Source organism: Chinchilla lanigera, unplaced genomic scaffold, assembly GCF_000276665.1.
Source record: "Chinchilla lanigera isolate Chin_1 unplaced genomic scaffold, ChiLan1.0 scaffold00027, whole genome shotgun sequence".
NCBI lineage: Eukaryota > Metazoa > Chordata > Mammalia > Rodentia > Chinchillidae > Chinchilla > Chinchilla lanigera.
This window is the reverse complement of record NW_004955428.1, coordinates 17787313-17807214: the sequence shown is the minus strand read 5'-3', so window position 1 is coordinate 17807214 and position 19902 is coordinate 17787313. Positions and strand designations below refer to the sequence as shown.

At 39.4% G+C, this 19902-nt stretch overlaps 1 protein-coding gene across 2 annotated transcripts in view; it reads left to right on the top strand.

The window, feature by feature from the left end:
* Positions 1 to 19902, top strand: part of Spata5 (spermatogenesis associated 5) — a 298091-nt gene that overhangs the window by 16264 nt on the left and 261925 nt on the right. For both annotated transcript variants that reach the window (XM_005386755.2, XM_005386754.2), the window contains exon 9: positions 5 to 260. In XM_005386755.2, coding sequence (XP_005386812.1) covers positions 5 to 260 — 256 coding nt within the window. The remainder of the gene's footprint in view (positions 1 to 4; positions 261 to 19902) is intronic.

The window sequence follows — 19902 nt, the reverse complement described above, 5'->3', positions numbered from 1 at the left end:
TTAGGAAGCAAGTGAAGGACAGGTATTAGTCCTTGGGGCGACAAATCGCCCTCAAGCATTAGATGCTGCGCTCCGAAGACCTGGACGATTTGATAAAGAGATTGAGATTGGAGTTCCCAATGCTCAGGACCGGCTAGATATTCTCCAGAAACTTCTTCGAAGGGTACCCCATTTGCTCACTAAAGCTGACCTGCTACAGCTGGCAAATAGTGCGCATGGATATGTTGGAGCAGACTTGAAAGCTTTGTGTAATGAAGCAGGTGAGTGAATGGCTGTGATGAGCCTATACTGATGGACTTAATACTGGTTTGTGTAGACGCTGATAATTTCTATTTCACTCATTTCTTAATGGAAATAGTTTTTACTAATTATAAAATACATATTTATTGAAGGTAATTAGATGATTCAGAACATTATAAAAAAGAAAAATCACTTATTTTTGTCTCCTAAAGATAACTGCTATTATAACATATTTATAGATTTTTTTCCTGAGAGTATACATGTGCACACATGTGTATGTACATGTAACCAGTTGCATGTGGCAGTAGTAATGATAATATATAATGATATGCTGCACAAATGAAGAATAAATGTTTGCAGGAAGATCACAATTTTCCTTAAGGAGCAAACTAGTATTTATTGAATTTCTGAATGAAAAGTACTGAGTGAAAGTCAAGAATTTTATGCTGTAGAGTATGTGATAGTAATGTTTTAATTACAAAAATTTTTAATGGCTTTTATTAACCATTCTCTTACTTGGCTTAAGAACTTCACCACAGCATAGCTATATTTACTTTGGAAGCTCTTAAGACCTTCTAATGTTTGCACAATTTTTTAGAGTAATTTCAACAATGGAAAATACATTAAAATCTGAGCAGTATTTTTAAGTTCATGAAATATTTGATACAGCGAGTGAGAATTTATTGGGAAAATCTGATAGTCGTTCTTTTGTCCTAAAAAGATACATTTATTTTGTAGTAATCTTTAAAGGCTCAGTGCATCTTTGCTTTGCCAGTAGTATCATGTTCCTTAAGTGTATTGTTTTCTCTCTATGGACATACGTTTTAAGAGCTAAAAGTTGTAATTAAGAGCATGTTTTCTTCATTTCTGGCATCCTACTCCAGTTTGTGATCCACTTTACATTTTTATGAAGTACTTTAAAGAAAGTTTAACTCTTGTAATAGTGAAAAAATTGAAATACTGAACTGGAAGTTTGGTTTAGAGCTTCAGTTCAGAAACATACTAACTCACCTCCAAACTATTGACTGATTCATAGTTACCTAATTTAAGAGGCTTTCCATTCTTCCTTTTTCCATTAGTCTTTTAGTTCTTTCATCCTGGTTTTTTTTTGTCTTTTTGAGACAGGGTCTCACTATGCAGTTCAGGCTGGCCTCCAGCTCACTTTGGAGCCCGGGCTGGTCTCCAACGCATGGTGATCCTCTTGCCTCAGCCTTCTGAGTGCTGGCATTACAGGCATGCACCACCACACCTGACAAAATATATTACGGTTTCTTTTTTTTTTTTTTTTTTTTTTTTTTTTTTTTTTTTTTTTTTTTTGTGGTACCTGGAATCGAACTCATGACCTCATGCTTGTAAGGGAGGCACTGTGCCACTGAGCTATATCCCCGGCCCCTTTCATCCTTTTTATGTTACCTGATACGTGTATGGAAAGAAGTTAGAAGAGGAAAAACAGGTAAGAAAAGAAAACATGGAAAGATAGATTTAGGAATTTTTAAATACATTTCTCTTAGTGGAAAAAATTAGTTGTATTGTTTTCATTCTCTTTGATTATTACAATTTCTAGGTTAGAGGACTAATAGTTGGGGAGATATTCTAGGTTATGTAGACTGTCTAGGCAAAAGTAGATCCTTTTATGTATGTTATGGTGTAGGATTAAGTCCTTTTCTTTCTGGTTTCTGCACAACTTCTGGCTTCATGGCGAGTGGTGGGTTTGGTACAGAAATGAATTTCCAAGGATCCGAGAAGCAAATCTAGCAGTGGGTATCTTTGTTTCCTTCATTCTATTAGGTGATAGAGTCTGGATTACTATATAAGTATTGCTTTGGGTTTGCTTTGGGTTTCTGGTATCTAGGCAGAGATTCAATCTTAAACCTCCTTTATCAGACTTTTTTTTTTGCCCTTTGATGCACGTTAGAGGGCTCTGGGATTCTTGCTCTCCAGAAATAATCTGATAAAAGTGTAGTAGCTATATTAGTACTACTACTGCACTAATTAGCACAGTAATGAAATAGTTGGGAAAATATGGAAAATGTAATGACTTTGACTACATTAGAAAAAAGAAATGGAGAAGATTATCAAGCAGTACCCAAGGTACTCACCCAGCCTGTTTTGGTCTCATTAGTTACTTTCATACATGTGGCCTTTTTGGCTTTGCTGTTCTCCCCTTTTCTACCTGTTTGTCTAATTGACTTAGGTAACTAGTCAGGACTTTCTTCCATTGAATTCTTAGAAAGTGTGTATAAGGCAGACTAATACTGATTGTGAAGTACAATCCTTTTTTTTCAGTAAAAGGTTTTCATAATTTTTGACTAGACTTGAATTTGAGCAAATTACAAATTTGACTAAACTGTGACTTCGAAAACTAAAACAACTTTGAAACTGTAAACATTTAAAATACAGGTATGTTTTAAGTACTTAGAATAAGCATAAGTGTGTTCTACTTAATGACTATACAGTGGGATCCTCATTTGCTATGATGTGTATATATTGACCATAGGAAGAAAAAAATCATTCATGTGATACATTGAACTATTTGCCTAGTTTTCAGTGAAAAAAATTGAACAGGGGGCTGGGGATTTAGCTCAGCGGCAAAAGCGCCTGCCTGGCCAGCGCAAGGTCGTGAGTTCGGTTCCCGGTACCGGAGAAAAACCAAAAAAAAAAAAAAGAAAAAAATTGAACATTTAATGCTGTATCCTACCTACATTTAGAGGAGTTATTTAGGGGTACTTAGACTGCCTATCAGTCTTGTGTGTGTGTGTGTTTTAGTGGGAATTCAACCCAGGGCCTTTGCACAGAGCCAAACCTCCTGAGAAGGCTTGGGGCCTGGAATGGTATTTTTGTAGGTGAGATCCCCAGGGAAAAGAATGTACATGAGGCAGACATCGGTTTTAAAAGGCAGGGAGCAGCAGCAGCAAAGAGCAGTTGTGTCTGTATTGTTTATTTTTTTATATATATTGTTACCTATTTATATTTTTATATGCATCCATATGTAGTTATCACATGTTGTCATGGTTATATGTTTGTCCCACTCTGTGTCTGTGCTAGACAAAATCTCAGATGACCTGAGTTCTGAAGCCACAGCATCCCCCACATCTCACCGCCTCAGAGGTCGGGAGAATGTTGTATTTTGTGAGCAGTCCAGAGAGCTGACCCCTGTGTACAAATACCACAGCAATAATGAATGGAACAGCAGAACACTGCTAACCCCATGGTCACCACAGCACAGTTTATGGCTATCTATGTCAGGTGGGTTTTAAGGATTTTTATCATTGGCTGATGAGGTCTAGTTGTAAAGCTTGGATGGTGGACACTTCCACATCCATTTTTTTTTTTTTTTTTTTGTCTTTTTGAGACAGGGTCTCGCTATGCAGTTCAGGCTGGCCTTGAGCTCACTTTGTACCCAGGCTGGTCTCGAACTTTCAACGATCCTCCTGCCTCTGCCCCCTGAGTGCTGGGATTACAGGCATGCGCCACCATGCTCAGCTACCACATCCATTTTTTGTAAGGCTTTTTGCACCTTTGTCTGGTGGTTAAGGGTAAAAATACAGCATTTTGCAATAAGAGGACCTCCTTGTGTTGTAGTGAGCAAATTGAGTTATGTGGTTTTGCAAAACCACCTTTTTTGAGGTATCTCATCCATGGGTAACATCAAAGTCTGTTGTGTAACATTTAGGGCCTGGGCAATACGTTGAGCGGGGGCATTAACCTGCGTTATATACTCCTAACCGTTCGTTGTACATGACACATCTCATTTTTTGTGGGGTGGTTGTGTCTAGATCAGCATTTTAGTAGCCTGTCTTACCTGAACCTAGGCAGAGTGATCTGGTTTTGTTGTTGCCAGTCAGTCCAATTGAGCAGGGACGCCTGTGCAACTTTTTATGGAAGGCCTTCAGCTGTGTTGGTCAGGAGTTTAGTACACACCAAACAGTGCCATTGTTGGTGTGCACATATGGCAAATATATGTCCAGGAGATAGTGCTGTTAATGTGACTTATCCTACTGGGAAGGACAGGGCAGAAAGAGAAACCATTATAGGGAGATCCTGCCCTTCCATGAGGATGTAGGCCATGATAGGATTTTGGCTAGAATCATCTTACCTGGGTTTTTGATGTTACCAGGGGTAAGGGAGTCAGGGCTATGTCTACCACCCCCAGAGGGATGGGCTAGCAGCTACAATGTCACTCTCTTTTAGAATGGTGGCTCTGGCATTAGGTAGAGAGCACACCAAGGCCTTTAAGGGCTGTGTTGAAGTCCAGGGTTTTGTTTCTATAACGTGTTTTAGTCTTTTCTCCCAGGGCTCTAAGTGGGAAACCCAGCTTTCCATCAAGGGGTCTGTGGGCCAATCCAAAGTGTACTGATAACAGCCTCTTGACCATATTGGTTTTAATGCAGGGAATATTAAGGCCTCTTGTATTACCTTAGCGCCTTCTGGGGCAGGTACACAGAAGAAAGTAAGTTGGGGGCTGGTCATTGAGCAGATGTATCACCTGAGGCAAGATCTACACTCACCTTGAGAACTTTAGTGCCAAGTAGACCAGTTTGTTTTTGAAGACCCTGTTGTAGCTTTCAGTCATACCAGTGGACTGCGGGCTGGTAAGGGCACATGAAAGTGTCACCTGACATCGTTGCCTCTGGCCCCTTGTTGTACCTATGCTCCTGTGAAATGGTTTTCCTGGTAAGATGTTATTTCTAGCAGCAAGCTATGTGTAGCTCTTAACCATTGTAATGTCTTGATGGTATGGGCCTGGTCAGCAGAGGGAATGGGGTAGGCAAAGCCTATACTTGCGGCTATATCTATAGCAGTTAAAGCATATCTGTGTTTCTGTGAAAGAGGCAGCAGCCTGATATAATCCACCTGTCATTGTTGTAGCAGGTGAGATGCTTGTGGTATCGTGTTATCGGGCACCTTTTTCCAGGAAGCCAAATGGGCACCCTGGGGTTATGTCTTTACTGCAGCCTTTGACTCAGCAAGAGTCAAAAATCCAGAGGTCACTGCTGTGTTACAGCTTGTATGATACGGTGTCTTATGTGTCCCAGTTTTTTGTGGAGCCAAGGCATCTGATAAGGGTTGGTGTCTTACTTGTCAGTCCTGGGCAGCCCAAGCTGTAACCAGAGCATCAGCCCTTGAAATATAGCCTAGCTGTCCATGTGGACATATAGGTGACCTACTTTATGTATTATAAGTAGTCACACTGTCCACAGCTCTGTTTTGGTTTCAAAACAGGCTGGACAGTGACTGCTGTGCATTGTGGGACTGTGCCACAGTGAAAGCCATCAGTATCCCAGGTGTCAGCAGGAGATCCCTTTTTTCCCTTTGTATGGGGCTAGGTGTCATGAGCTGTAGTCTGTCAACTGGTACTGTTTTTTGTGTCTTGTACATCATGGGTCCCAAAACTGTTGCCAATTCAGCTAACAGCAGGCTAGCTGAAAATGAGGCCCATTGTTGTAAGTACATTCTCCAGTGCATCAAGGTGGGAGCCCGGGGCCACTCTACTCTTGATGGGATGTCCACGTACCAACCCAGCCCTCTTTAGGGTATTTTTATTGTCTGTTGCCTGTGATCTTCTCAAAGGCACGTAAAGCGGCATACATTGATGTCACCTGTTTTTCAATCAGGTAATGCTGGCTTGCAGCTTTTTATTATAACTGTGACCAAAATCCAATAGGGTATTTTTGTTTTCCTTGTTTTTGTTACAGGCCCTAGCCAAACCCATCATCATCTACACTCACAGGTTAAACAGGCGGGGAGGGTCAACTACCTGGAGGGCTTGTACCTGTGTGATTGTCCTCTTTGAGTTGTGGAAAGCAGCTTCCACTGTGTCTGTCGAGTCCTTTTTGGTCATCTGGTATATTGTGTCCCTTCTGGGGGCATAGCACGTTAGCTAGATGTGATATGAACGTCCACCAGAAATGTAGCAATTCCACATATGCCTATAATTGGCATACTGTTGTGGGTCTGGAGTATGACTGGATATTATCAATTATGGCATCGGGAATTATTTTCATCTTACCTGAACAGAGAACACCTAAGAATTTAAAAGACAAGACAGGTCCCTAGACCTTGTATGTGTTTACAGTCCACCCCCAGGCTAGCAAAGCATCCCTCAGACTGTGTGGTGGCTTTCAAAACTGAAAGGCAATCAGAGGTTAACATGATATCATCAATATAATAAAACAGTGACGCAGAGTGTGTCTTGATCCAGGTCACTCTGTGTCTGTTGCTGGGTCAGGTTTTTTTGTGGTACACCTGGTCCTGCTGCTGTTTTTCCTGCTGCACTTGTAGCGGTATCTGTTTTTCTAGCACTGACTTGGCCCAGCTTTTAGCCAGCTGTAGGCCAGCACTCAGCCCCAGGCTAGCCTCCTGTACAGCCCATAACGTCTGTGTCAGCCCCTGTTCCTGGAGGCTATGTGTCCAGTTGCCAGTAACCATGCAAATGTCCTTGCTCAGAGCCTCATTGGCTGAGCCAGTCTGGCCCAGCTCACTCTTCTGTTGTTTCTCCTCCAGGCGGGAGCAGGGTGCTCTCCAGCTCTTGGATGTGTTTTGTGTCTGTGGAGCTTCTCCCAGGCCTCTTTGCCCTCCACCTTCCATTTCACTGCCCAGTCAGGGGTAGGGCATGGGCTGGTCCTAGCTTTTGTAGGTGGAGGGAGGGCCATGGCGGGAGCCTTGCCCCTGCACAGGGGTGGGGGTGGGGGGTGGGTTCCATAGAGGTGACTCCTCTGTCTGTGAGAGTGCACCTTGTTATTTGAGGGGCAGCTGTAGCAGGGCTCAATGGCATATGGCCTCTAGCTTGTACTGGTTGAAGGCCTGTTTTTTTTGAAGCTACTTCTGCTGCTCTATACTCTGGACCAGTCCCCTGTGCTCTGCATCTCCAGTTTTTTTAGCCTCTAGCCATCCCTCAGGGCCCTGGGGTGGTCAGGATTGTCCTCCAGGCTTTTGCCTTTGCCTTTTGGTTCAGGGCAGCCTCCTCTGGGCTCAGTGTCGCTGCTGTGGTCACCTGGTTGCCGTCATCTCCCAGGAGCCACAGAGCCTGGTGGAAGAGGCTGTGATTCTCGTGTTTTAGCTGCAAGTTTTGTTAGTCCTGCTTGTGCAGAGGCTTCACGTGACTTATGGTCAAGTTGGTGAACCACTCCTCCATCTGCTGTCTGCTGTTACTCCTGAAACTCCATGTGCTAGGGCTCTATACGAAGGTACTCTCCTGGGGACTTAGACTCCAGGAGGAGGCCATACTTCCCAAGCCTCACAGCATGACCTCCATGGCAGCCAGCTGCTGCTCCAGGTCCTCTTTAATCCATTGTAGCTGGTCTGCTTGCTAGATGAGGTTGTCCTTTGTTGTCCCATGTGGTGAAAAAGGGTAAAGAAAAGCCAAGCCATCCATCCATGTCAACTCAAGGTGGGAAGGAGAGATGTATGTCTGTTGCTTATAATGCTTTCAAAACATCCCCAAGTTCCAGACAGATGGCTTCCCAGTCTTTCAAGGCCTTCCAAGCCTCAAAAAAGGTGGCTGTAGATAACCAGAGTGAGTTTGGGGTGGGGTGCCATGCAGGTGAGCACTTCCCTGGGGTGCTCTTCTCAACTGGTACAGTTTCAGGGAGTGGGCACTTACCTTATCCTGCGTACTGTATCAGTTTTCAAGGCTGGGGGTCTAGTGCAGTATTTTTGCTGATGAGATCCCCAGGGAAAAGAATGCACATAGGGCAGACATCAGTTCAAAAGGCAGGCAGGCAGCAGGAAAGAGCTGCTGTGTCTGTATTGTTTATTACTTATATATGCCAGTACCACCTATTTACATTCTTGTATGTACATATGCATAGTTATCAAATGCTAAGTTGTGGTTATATAAATTTGTCCTATTGTATGCCTATGCTAGACAGCAGGTTCATATCCTTACGTGTCCTCAGATGACCTGAGCTTTGAAGCCACAACCCCTCCCCACAGCTCTTTTAATGTTTTTGTTTGTTTGTTTAGATAGGGTCTTGCTGAGTCATGAAGTTGCTCAGGCTGGACTTGACCTTTCAATCTTCTTGCTTCCACCTCCCAGAGTGCTGGGATTATAGGCATTCACCAGTTTTTTAAAATAACTACCTAGGCAAGTTTGAACTTAATTTTTTAACATGGTAATCTTTTGTAGGCAAGTAGAAGCAATCATAATTATTACACTGACTAAACACAAAATTAGAATCTTTTTAAAAGAGAGTCATGGGATTATAATATTTGGTGGCAATATTAATGACTTCTGGTACATAATAGGTGCTCCGGAAGAATTTGATCAGTTGAACAAGATTAATTTGAGAAATATGTGTGAAATCTAAGAGACTATTACTAACTCACCCCCCTCCACCCCTTATTTGAAGTGAAAAGGGTTTGTTAGCCTCTGAGTTGAGTTGGCTTAGGTGTTAAACACGTAGTGAGAGTCATCTTTTCCCCCCTTTGTTGCCTTCTGAAATCTGCCTATAGAGGAAATAATACTGAATGGTTATTGCTACTTTTACAAATAGCAGAGAATGTATGTTGTGTCATCCTAGAAATGTAGGACAGCAAGGCTGCCTTCAAGAATTGCTGTTTTCTTAAACGTTTCTAGTCCGTTTCTGCCTTCCCACTTACAGATTTCTCAGCTTTGATTCTGCTAGTGGACCTGAACTATATTTTGTTTAAAACAAGTGCTGTTCAGGAGCCATTCTCATTGTTTGTGTGTTGTGCTTACTAGAGTGCTTGTGAATGACACTGGTATGTCTGGATATTTAAGGGACATTAATCAGATCTATGAGTTGGACAGTAATAGAATCCATCACCAGAAGATATATTTCTGATTATGTAAATTAAACCTCTTTCTGTTACTTATATTATCCATAAGGAAGGTTTACTTTACATGTTCTTAGTTCAGGACTGATGACTTTGAATAGAGATTCTCAGACTTTGTCATGTATTGGAATTAAGCTGTAGAACTTACTTGTTAGCTAGATAGCCAGGCTATGTCCTCCAGAGGTCTGAGTTAAGCCTGAGAATCTTTACAAGTTCCTGGTGGTGCTTATGACACTGGCCTGGCCCTGACATCAGCACATTAATTGTTAAAACTCATTGTGCATCATGCTTACCTGGGAAGCTACACGCATGTACACACATACACACACACACACACACACATTCATCATAGTCATTCCAATCCCACATTTCATGTAGTAAGGCAGATGGGGAACTGGAATCAGAATTTATGTTTCCCAAGTGATTTTAAGTAACCAATCTTTCACTTGCTTGTGAGCAAGAATTTCAGTCATTGATTTATATGAATGGTTCTCTAACTTAAACATATGTAAGAATGGCTTATAGATATTATTGAGATATAGTTCTGGGTTCTATCCCACTAATTCTGTAGGTCCAGGAAGGCCCAAGAATTTGCATTTCTAACAAGCTGGCAGGTGATGTCAGTGCTGCTGAACCAGAGTCTACATTTTGAAAATGAGTCATCTAGATGAATCAACTACTTGAGGTTGGTGTGGAATGTTGAAGATTGATTCCAGAGTATTTGTACTAAGCTATATGCCCAGCTTTGAGAGAGTCTTGCTGAGTCACTAAGTTGCCCAGGCTGGGCTGAAGCTTGTAATTCTGCCTCCGTCTCCCAGAGCACTGGTATTACAAGTGTGTACCACCATGCCTGGCTTAACTACTCAATTTCTGAAGATTTTCTAGAACTGATTTAAATAGCGGGATTAAATGTAGATAATATAATTCTCTAGTTCTGATAACCTTGAATTTATTCTGAGTTTTTATGTGACAGCAATCTACTGTTTCAATCTATATCATATAACTTGCTTACTAAAGGGGCAAATGAATTTCCAAGGATGTCTTGCAGGTATGTAATAATAGTCTGAATACAACTTGAAAATGGGAGATAATTATGAAAGATAGAAAAGCCACAAGTATGGAAACATTTAAGAATTAACAGTGAAGATTACAAATAAAAGCACAGATGTATTTTTCTTAGAATATTTTGTTGCTTATGATTTGTGGATCTGTGTTTTTTGTGTGTTGTCTTTCTGGTGGTTTTTCCTGAACTGTCATCAAGTGGAGGAAGCACCACCCTTAACAAAAGTTGTATGCAAAGACCAAGTAATAACATGAGCTGAAATAATTGACAATTTCATAAAATATAGAGAAGTAGTTTCCCTGATTGTTTCAGTGGTTATTGTTACTGGGATACGTAGATTGTGCATGCTTTTTCAGTCTGTTCTGTAATTTCTGGAGTGATACTGCATTTTCTGCAGTGTGCTCAACTTTTCCAATCTCTTGCTCAAGAATTTTCACATATTTTCTGTATTTTTTTAACTTTGTTCCCATACTGAATATGAAAGTTGAAAAAAACTTATATAAATGTTGCTTTCAATGATTAAATCTCCTGTTATATGAGCAGATAAGTTTACTGTTGATGGTTGAGTGTGAAACTTACTTTCAAATGTTGTGTTTTCTTTATAATTAACTTTTGAGGGAGAGAGTGGTTTGATATGCTATGACTTGTTCCAAGACCTTATGTTTTGCAACTCACCTTTTTAAGCAAAGAGGGGCTGTATTTTGAAATGTTTTATCTCAAATGGACAAGCTGTTTACAAGCTAAACTCTAACACATCTTGACATTTAATGTCTGTTTGTATTTCTTCTAGAGTTAGGCTTTTCTAATTAATTAGTTGCATAGCCTTTTATTAATTCCCTCAAAATTTATAATGTTTTAAATTAACAACAGAGATAAGCATACTGGACTTTTTTGGAGAACATGAAATGTTAATTATGTAGCAGTGACATGAATTGTATAAACTCTGTTGAATGTTAGAAGATGCTTAGCAACAATGTTTTCCAAATACAGGGATTTATTATAAACTTATCCTTCTAAGGCTGCCTGTGCCATTTCAAGAGAGTGAATATAAATAGAGCTTGATTTCTTCAAGAAGTGGACTCAGTCATTTTGTTTATAGTGAAAGGAAGTATTTGCTTCGCATCTGTAAGAATTTATCTTTAGCATCCTTATTGATTATACATCATTTCAACATGTTCATACCAAATACTTGGGCCTTGATAAGATAGGATCACAGAGCAGGAAGAAGTAAAACTCTTAAATGATTTTGTCATCATAGCACTTAAATGGATCTAGTAACAATACTGAATTTAATTGCTATAACTTTTTTTTGAGGTGGAAAATTTTATCAGTTTTGTCCACACTTGAGATACTTATAATTTGTTAGTCCTGCCTTCCACTCATATAAGATTATTTTAATAGGAATATATGGAGCATCTATTGTATACCTAAGTCTAGCTCTTATGAAAGATTCTCTAACATTCCACACCATTTTTTGAATTCTGATGGTATTGTTTTCTAAGTTCATATTAAATTGATTCTGTAAAATTCAGTGTTATAAAGCAATTATCCCTGATATTTTATGAAATATTGTTGATCCCATTATAAGAGATATTAGGGAAATCTGACAGAATCCTTTGCCTATCTGGGTTAATGAGTTTTATTGAATATGGATCAGTAAAAAGTGTTACTCATCAATTAAGACTAAAAGTAGATATGGCTGGTTTGGGGGTAAACCTGAGAGATTGTCTTGTTCAGCTTGGGAGTTGCCGTGCCACATAGGCAAATTAGTTTCCTCCATTCCCACCAGACTCATCACACATATGGGTTCTCTGTAGGCCTGCAGTAGAACAAGAGAAATAAAAATGCAAATTAAATGGATGTATAATTGCTCTTCTCAATGGATTTTATAAGGGACCATATATTGTAACTGGAAAAATAAGCAGTAATTATGCAGCATAACATGATGAATTTTCTCCCATGTTTTGTAGTTCTGAAATAGAGTGATGAATGTTGTGTTTGTGATATTGCATAAATGTTGTGAATATTATATGAGATGGATTTTTTTTAATTTTTTGTTCAGCGAAGTGGGTATTTTAGTATTTCTTTTGTACTGATTTGAAATGACTGCAGCTAAATGGTTTGTTTCAGAAAAATAGGAGGTAGTTTTGATTCTGTTTAAGCTCTAACTGACATATACCATTTACTTTGCTAATGGAAAATTTTCAGAGTTGTTTTGCCAAGACCATAAAAGTACAGAACTTGAGGAAGGTTTTTTTCTAATTAAAATAATCAGAAAAATAAAACCAGCCAACCTAAATAAAAGGTTTTTTTAAAAATTTTACTTTTAGAGATAAAAGAACCAAAACAGATTAACAAACACACAGGCATAAGTGAAACAACATAAAAACAGTACAGAATTTCAGATGAGGTGAAAAGAAATTAACAATGGTTGCTGTATCTATGAAGATAACGTACTGTTATCTTCATATTGATTACTCTGATAAATAAATACAGATATGTAAGAATGATCAAACAATTAAATAGCAAATGTTCCTTTCAAGAAAGCAATAGAAAAAAAAAAAAGCAATAGAAATTAATAGTGCAATTATCCTGACCATCTTGTGTGTGTGTGTGTGTATACTATATATATATATCTATATATCTATATATATATCTATATGTATATAGATATATATATACTTTTTTCCCCTTATAATAAAAGCTATGTCTATGAGATATTCTTATTCCTTTTTTTCCAGTTAATCCTATCAAATCCTATCAGCTTTGTTTGCAGATTTGTTCGTAATTTGATCTTTGAAAAATTAAAAAAAAATTTTTTTAAACTACTTACATTGGTACAACTGCAGTTCAAGCCACCATCAGCTCTTATATGGACTCTTGAAATACAGTAGTACCTCAGTTTGTGAACTTAATTATTTCCATAATTCTGGTCACAAACCGAATTGGACAAGAACTGAATCAAATTTAGTGCTTAGGTTTAATGTTAACCTCCTGGGGAAATTTCATTTCATTCTTGTTCAATTCAGTTTGTGACCAGAATCGTGGAAAGAATTAAGTTTGTGAACCCAAGTACTGCTTTAATTTCTTCCTAACTACTTTTCTCCTCACCTCCTATCACTTTGTATTTTCTACATTGTCTTACTTGCAGAACTTTGAATTGAAAGTTGTAGAAATAATAGATGTGGGTGTTATGATTGATACATTGTGTCAATTTGAGGAGTCTAGAGGCTTGCCTAAGTGCAGTTCTACATCTTGGGGTGAGAAGGACATGCCCTTCCTGTTCTAGGATGTTTTTTGGTATTCATCCTGAGCCTGCATAAGAGGAGGGCACTGAGATGGTGTGTGTGGGCAGATAGCCAGCATGCAATGTAAGCAAGGGAAAGAGGCTGCTTGCTGCTACTCCTCCCCTTTTGCTCTTCTTGCTTTTGCTGCTTTCCACTGCCATGAACAGTTGCACTCTGCCATGTGCCACTTTGCCTGGGAGCCAGCCGAGTATGGACCGAAACCTCCAAAAACTGGTAGCTAAATAAACTTTTCCTTCCTTAATTTGGGCGTCAGATATTTTGTCTCAGCAATGAGAGAAAAGTAACTAAGACAGTGGGTTAGAGATAGGGACTAGGGAGTTGTCAGCAGTTATGAATGAATGAAGTCACCAGAAAAGAGCAAAGAGTGCATTCATTCATTTATTAAGCCAAGTGCTGTACTAGGTGCTGGAACTATCTCAGTGAAGGATAGACTTGGACTTCCTCCTCATAGAACTCAAAATGCAAAGGCAAATGCAGCATTTTAACAGGTAATTACATTACAGCTAGTTGGATGCTAGATGAATGATGAGGAGTTTCAGAATGCTAGTGAAGATAGACAGTGGGTGTTGAGGAACACCATCTTTCAGGGGTAGGGCTTGATAAAACAGATATGGTATAGGAGACTGAGGAGGGGCTACAGAATGGGAAGAAAGTCCAAAGCAAGTGGTCGATAAAATGAAATGAGGGAAGCTTTTTAGGGAGGAAATAATGTAGTATTAGTGTTAGTTGAGTATTTGGCAATCTGCTGGCCACGGTTTATAGTATCTTACATGTATTAATGCATTTCTTCCTTACAACAGCTTTATGAAGTTATATTTATTTTAATAGTTGAGTAAACCCATGTCAAGAGGTTAAGAAACATTTCCAAAATCAGACAGATAATAAATGGTGGTTTCATAATTGGCAGTGTTTGAGACCACAGTGACATAAAGTGATTCATTTCTTATCTGGGAGATCATGGGGTCTGTCTTAATTACTTTTCTCTCACTGCTAAGACAAAATACCCAATGCCCCAAATTATGGAAGGAATGGTTTACTTAGCTCACAGTTTGTGGAAGTTTCAGTCCATGATCCGCTGACTCCCAGGCAGGGTGGCATGTCACAGAGGCAACTGTTCAAAGCACCAGAAAACAGCAAAAGTAACAAGAGCAAAAAGGAGGGAAGCAGGCCTTTTTTCCTCTCTTATATTGTATGACAGTTATCCACACAGGCCATCCCTGTGGCTTCCTTTTCCACAAGCTCAGGATGTTTACAACATAAGGAGCCTGGCCCCCTGCTGAGTTCCTTAGTTAAGCTTCTAAACTTCTCAGGTTGACTCAGTGTATCAACCATTACAGGGTACCTTGAGAGAAGTTTCTAGTGGAGTCTCCTTTAACCACTGGATTACAATAAATTCAGGGATAGTGGGGAGTTCAAGGAGCAAAAACAGGAAGTATCACTTGCTTCCTTATTATTAGTAAGAAATAGAGTTTCTGTATCTTCCATAAATGTAAATATGTCTCTCTGTTTTGCTCTGCTACCCTTCTCCCTCTCAAACAAAATCCAAGTCAGAGGATATTCAACTATTTTTTTTTTAACTCAACATTTTGATATGGTTGTTAAGATAGGTAAATCATTGGATGTTAAAAATTTGAAACCAAAAGCTGTTTTGTAGGGAAGTTTGTAGAAACCTGGGACTGGTTAAGTTAATCCTGATGAGTTAGAACTAAGAGCTGAGAAGAGTCTATGATACTTCCAAGTCAAGCAGGTATTGAGTTACAAACCTTGGCCCAAGATTAAGATCTAAAGATCTGTGTGACTTCCATGGTGTCATTACTTTTAAGAGTAACTTGTGAAATTGATAGAATTTCAGGGTAGACCTGGCTTCTGTGATGAGATTACATTATAGCAATAACTTGTAATATAAAGTAAGAATCGTAGTACTCTTTTTGAAGGTGTTTTGTTTGATTTCATTTGTGTTAGTAGAAATACCCTCTACCAGTTATATATCAACCTTATCATCTTGTCTATACTTAACACAGAATTGAGGGAATATAAAACCCCAGATAAAACACATTTACTGGATTTCTGATACTTTGAGGAAAGTACATTTTAAAAAGGGAGACAGATTTTTGTTATACCTTCTTTCAGTCTTCATATGCATGAGCAAATACGTTGTTAGGAAAGTTTATGTTTGACTTTTCAATTCAAAGCTGATATATAGGTGCCCATGCTGTATGTTACTTTTTAAATGTACTTTACTCCTCTGATCAGTTTAATTTCATTGTTCACTAATTTCTAATGATGGAACTTCATTGCAATCTCAGAAATAACATTTAGTAATCACTGAGTATAAAATTGTAGGAGAGGGCTATACCTGCTCTAGGGTGGGTAGCCTGTGTACAATTATAAGGGAGGAAAGATGCTTTCTCTCCTGTTGTTTTTGGTGTCTTCCACCACCATGAACAGTTGCCCCTCACCATGACGCCTTGCCTTGGAGCCAGCTGATTATGGACCAAAATCTCTACAAACTGTGAGCCAAGTAAACCTTTCCTTCCTTAATTTTGCGTGTTGGGTATTTTGTCTCAGCAAAGAGAAAAGTAATTATGACATATCTGTTGATTGCACCTGGGTCAAATGGATTTGAAGAATGTGAATTCAAAATAATTACTTCTGTCCAGAAGTTCTTGTATCTGGATATTGATATGGAGCTTGAGGAGGAATAAGTCATACACTGGAAAGAATGTGGCCTACCTAAGGTATTGTGCCTTTTTAACCTTTATTGTGTCTTGTTTTCCATTCTCAAAACTTTAGAAAACACTGAAAAACAAAATAATGAAAACACAATGACATATCTATTGCTTGATTAGCCATATCTGTTTTTTGTCTTTAAAGTTATGTTTCTTACAGACATAAAAGTATTACTTTTGTATTGCTTATATTTAAAAAAAATAACTTTACATGTACTGAGGAAGTAACATAGATGGCTTATTCTAAACTGTTTTCTTTGATGGTGTATGTGTGTCCCATCTGCTCCTTAATCCAAGTATATGTACTTTAAAATTTTAATCTCGAGTAAATCCCAGCAAGGCTTTATTAGGAAAGATTCATGGCTAAAATCTTTAATAGACCATCATAGAATTTTGAATTATTTAAATTAAATAAATATATTTTAATCATTTAGTAAATGAAATAACTATTGCCAAAGGGCCATAGTTAATTGTATGTAAAGTCACACCTGAGTTAGTGGCAGACCTGGACCCATAAGATTGGTTGCATTAACACAGTAGCTACTGTGATCATTTTTGCAACCTCTGATAATACACGTTAGGATTTAGATCTAAAATATCTTCCAAGGGCTGGGGATTTAGCTCAGCGGCACAGCGCCTGCCTGGCAAGCACAAGGTCATGAGTTCGATTCCTGGTACCGGAAAAAAAAAAAAAAACCAAAAAAAAAGAAAAAAAATCTTCCAAAGGCTCATGTGTTTGAAAGGTGATTGGATCATGGGGGCATTATGCTTATCAATGGATTAATCTACTGATGAGTTTGTGACTGAATGTGCTGTTAGGAGGTGGGACTTGGTTGGAGGTGAGTCACTGAGGGTGTGACCTAGAAGGGCATATTTTTATCCCTACTTCCTCACTTCTTGCTTTGCTTTCTGGCTGCCCTGGTGCGAGCAGTGTTCTTTCTTTACCATGACCTTTCACCATGCCATTCTGCCTTTGAGCCAACTAAAGACGGACTAAATCCTGTGAAAACCATGAGCCAAAATAAACATCTCCTCATGTAAATTGAGAGAGTTGGGTGTTTTTGTCCAGTGGTTAGAAAGCTAATAAAGAAAAGTGGTCCCAGGAGTAGGATCATTGCTGTAACTGTATCCGACCATGTAGTCCAGAAACTTTTGGAGCTTACTTGGAGGAGTTTGGAAAAGTTTGGGACAGGAGCCTAGAGATGCCTGAGACTACTGTAAGAAGAACATAGTGGGTGATTTAGGTTGGAGCTCAGAACAAAATGCTAGGAGGAATGTAAGGGCCAGACTTAGGAAGTTTGAATTGCAACCAGGGACTCTGTTGGAAATTGGGCTAGAGGCAATGAGTGTTACATTCTGGCAAGGAACTTGTGTACATTTTGCCCATGTCTTGAGACTTTGCAGGAGAGTGAGATTAAGGGCACTAGGCTAATCTGCTGTAGGAAAGTTTAAGACAGCCTTATGTATAGGCTGTGTGCAGGCTGTGCCAAGAATACTGGTGGCTGCTTTTAGCCAGATCTACAGTGAGAATCAGAAACAAAAAGCAGATAAAAAATTTTCTAGTTTTGACAGAAAAGAAGTACCTGCAAAGTTGGGGCAGACAAGACCATGGTTGCCAAAAAGATTGACATTAAAAAAAGGCCCAGGACTTTGCATCAGGACGGTAGGAAAGATGACTTGAAGGCCTCTCAGGAATCCGCAAGATCCCACGCATCACAGACTTAGAGGTGTAGAAGTGTAAACCTTTCATTTGAGAGGAGAGCCCCAGGGCCCTGGCTCAAGAAGAGAATCCTAGGGAATTGGTTTTCTGAGATTTATTTCAACATGCTCATCCATTCAGGCACTCAGAGGCCAGTGTAGTCATGATTCAGGGCCCCATACTACAGCTTGAGTTTGTGGCAGACCTTGGTGGCATCATCCAAATAGTATTGTGTTTTCAAGGCAAGCAGGATGCAAAGTTACTTTGTTTAGGTTTATGGAGGCTTCCACTCAGATGTCAAAAGAAAGTCGGGGAGTCAGGCAGTGTGCTTCTGAGAGAAGATACTTTAAGCTGTGAGAGTGAAGCCAAAGGTTCATTTCTCCAGGAATTTAGGGATGCCAGAATGTGTAATGTTTGCTATGGAAAGTTGCAGGCAGTGAATGAAGCTGGTCCATGTGGGCTGCAACCAGCAGTGCTTTAGGGATGGGACTGCTCAAGCCCTTGGGAGCTCATATCTCACCTCATCTGGCCCTGTGTGCTGAACATGGACCTACAAGATAAAATTCTGGCTCTGCTTGGTTTTGACTGGTCTTATTTTGGTTTGATTAATTTCTGTCTCCACATTCCTCCCTTTTGGAATGGAAATGTTTACCCTGTGCTATTGTATGTTTGAAGTATTTTTCTTTTTTATTTTCACAGAGGTTCACAGCTAAGAGTTTGCCTTGATTCTAGAGGACTTTGGACTTGGACTTTTCAGTGGTGCTGGAACTATTAAGACTTTGACGACTCTTAGATATGGACTGAATATATTTTGTACAGTGAGATGGCCCTGAGCCTTTTGGGAGCCAGAATTGAAATGTTATAGTTTAGGTCCAAATGTGGTCCTTCCCCCCACCCCCATCCCCGCCCCAACCTGTGCATGTATGTGGAAGTTGATTGGATTATGGTGGTGCTGTGCTCATCATTGGATGAATCCACTGAGTTTATGGGTGAATGCTGTTAGGAGATGAGGCTTTGCTTGAGGTCGGTCCCTGGGACCTTGACCTTGAAGGTGTATTCCTGTCCCTAGCTCCTTCCTTCTCACCCTGCTCCCTAGAGGCCATGGTGTGAACAGTTTTTCTCCACTGTGCCCTTCTACTATACTGTTGGAATGGAGCCAACCAATGATGGGCTGAATCCTTTGAAAACCATGAGCCAAAGCAAACTTATACTTTAAGTGTCAGTGTCAGGTATTTGTCCCAGCAGTGGGAAGGCTGACTAATAGTACATTTAACATTTAGTTCATGTAAATTTTGCTTTTCAACTAATGCATTGTTTTCAAGAATAGCTTTTTTTGTTGTTGGTGGTGCTGAGGATTGAACCCAAGGCCTTGTGTGTGCAAGGCAAGAACTCTACCTCAGAGCCACATCTCTCCCACCAAGAATAGTATTTCTTAAGATAGGTACATACAGAGTCTAGAGTCATAGTACTTTTGAGAAGTAGGAAAGAATCTGAAGGCCCATGTCAGGAGTCTCAGATTCCTTTTTATGTTTTTACAACGTCTGTAAGTCAGTAATCTTCCATGTTGTTTGTTTTTACTTTTGACAGTCTACTAAACTTTATTTTCTCGCATAATGTATAACAAATAAATATGAGTTGGATTTATGCTTAATTAAAACATTCTTTCATATGTGTAAGACTGATCTGTTGTTCTACAGGGCCTCATCATCTTTAAAGTGCTGTGCTTCTTGTCCATAGGGCTTTTTAAAGACTGTTCCCTCTGCCTGGAATACTTTGCTTTCTCTTTGATCCCAGTTCTTTGTCTGGTAACAGCAACTCATTTTTCGGGTCTCACTATTGAATTAGACACATATTTTAGTCTCTCTTCATTTGTGAAGTAAAAGAATGTACTAAATGGTTTTTACAAGTGTTATCTGCGTCTGTACTGTCTCTGATCCTTTTCTAAACTGAGTTAGATTTCTGTGACATGTGTTTTTGGATCATTTTGTTTTTTCCATTCCACAGTAGTTCACAGAGTTTTTAGTAATAACCTGTTAATGTGTCTTCTCTATTTCACTGTTAGTG